This window comes from Egretta garzetta, unplaced genomic scaffold, assembly GCF_000687185.1.
Source record: "Egretta garzetta isolate BGI_Z169 unplaced genomic scaffold, ASM68718v1 scaffold635, whole genome shotgun sequence".
Taxonomy (NCBI): Eukaryota; Metazoa; Chordata; class Aves; order Pelecaniformes; family Ardeidae; genus Egretta; species Egretta garzetta.
In genome coordinates this window covers 731,274-732,982 of record NW_009259710.1, presented here as the reverse complement: position 1 = coordinate 732,982, position 1,709 = coordinate 731,274, and the positions used below count along the sequence as shown (strand labels likewise).

The 1,709-nt window shown below is 52.5% G+C and overlaps 1 protein-coding gene across 1 annotated transcript in view; it reads right to left on the bottom strand.

The window, feature by feature from the left end:
* Window positions 1-1,311, bottom strand: part of ACVR1C (activin A receptor type 1C) — a 15,630-nt gene extending 14,319 nt beyond the window's left edge. Inside the window, exon 1 of the mRNA XM_035894445.1 lies at window positions 1,173-1,311. Within this exon, the coding sequence (XP_035750338.1) occupies window positions 1,173-1,311 (139 nt within the window). The remainder of the gene's footprint in view (window positions 1-1,172) is intronic.
* Between the last annotated feature and the right edge of the window lie 398 nt (window positions 1,312-1,709).

The window sequence follows — 1,709 nt, the reverse complement described above, 5'->3', positions numbered from 1 at the left end:
GCGGGGTGCGGCGGAGGCTGCCCCAGGCCCAGGCTCCCGCGTCCGCAGCTACGCCCTTGGGAAGTTTGCTTGTGCTGGGGCCCAAATGGAGCTCTCCTGTAGCATGAATCACGTGAGGAAGGGCTGTCAGGGAAGACCAGCAAACAAATAACATTGACACTGTTCAATCTGCGGCTAACGCGAATTCCCCCAAATGTTTAGGGCAAAGGGCTCAGGCTAAAAATTAAGTAATTTTTTATGATACTGAAATATGAAGCCAGAGGTTTTGCACCAGCCAGTTCAAGCGCTAGGACGACAGACGCGCCTTTTTTTGAAGGACGGTATTTTATTTCTGCATTTCTAGAGCATGACCACTGTTGGTGTCTCCCTTCTATTGCCAGCTGAAAGGAAAAGACTTAAATAATCCTTATTCCTGCCCCACAAGCAACAGGTGAGGAGAGACACCGGGGTACAGACCCCCCCCCAGCTTCCACCTCGGCTTGCTCCTCCGGGGAGGCCAGTGGGGACCGACCTTCCTCGGGCAGCGCCCAGCATCTGCCCGTCCGCACCAGGAGGCGACGGTCCCCACGGCTCCCCCACGGCCTGCCCCCGCATCCCACAGGGTACGGCCCGTGCCTTTTCAATCCTGTGAAGTCCTAGACGGCAGCAGCAAGTTGTAACTGTAAATTATGTATTAATTTGCATCTTCTGTGCCTGTAACGTTCCTTACCGGTATATTAAAGGGTACCGTCTGATAAAGTAGTGCATTTTACAGCTTCTTAAAAAAAGCCTGGATTAAACACAAATCTCTGAAAGAAGAGTCAAATAATTAAACCTAAAAATAGCATAAATATTTATTTTTAAAAAGCACTGAATCAACTTCATTACACAATTTTAAGTCTGGCAGGCTCAAGTGCTGCACCAGCTGTGGAATACACAGAGCTCCTGCAAGTGCCAATGTTTTTCCTCCCTCTAATTGGGACCAGGAATCTTACACTTCCTCGTCCCTGCTGGACACGAATCAATGCTGCCCAGCTAACACCCAAGAAGAGCTGCCTTCCAGGCTGCTAAAATGAACTGCAGAACCCCGAAGTTCAAGACAAACAAGATTGCTGGAACAGCATCAGCCAAAGACATCCCCAGCAATGACCTGGTGTCCTTCACCCCTCTCGCCCCCCAGCAGAAGACCCTACCTGCCGCACGACCCATATCAGCAGAGAGGACCCCTCTGCCATCGGGACCCCAGCGGGGCCACCGCCAGCCCCTTGCTCCCAAGGCACGGGCACGCCAGCGAAGCCGCGGCAACTGCTCGTCCATCCAGCTCAGAGGCATGGCGCCCGCGACAGAGACCGGCCAAGGACAGGGAGGAGAGCGGCTCCCCGCGAGCCGGTGGGCTGCCCCATCATGGTGACACCCCGTACAGCAGGTATCACCTTCCTAACATCTAGATTAGCGCCAACTCAAATCACAAACTCCCTTCAGATATTGCAGCCCATAAGATCTGGGAGGTTACAAGTCCGTCTCCTTCAGACACTTCCTTTCATCTTCACGGTCAATACCTCGTGGGACATCAAAGACAGCGTTTGGAGTATCTTTAGGAGATGCAAGGAACCCACTTTTCCCCAAACAGAGCTGTAGTTTAGGTTTTCCTGTCTGAGGCAAGTTGGGAATAAAAGATAGCGACAGTTTTACAGCCAGCCTTTAACACCCCCACCAGGCGGCTCCCACGG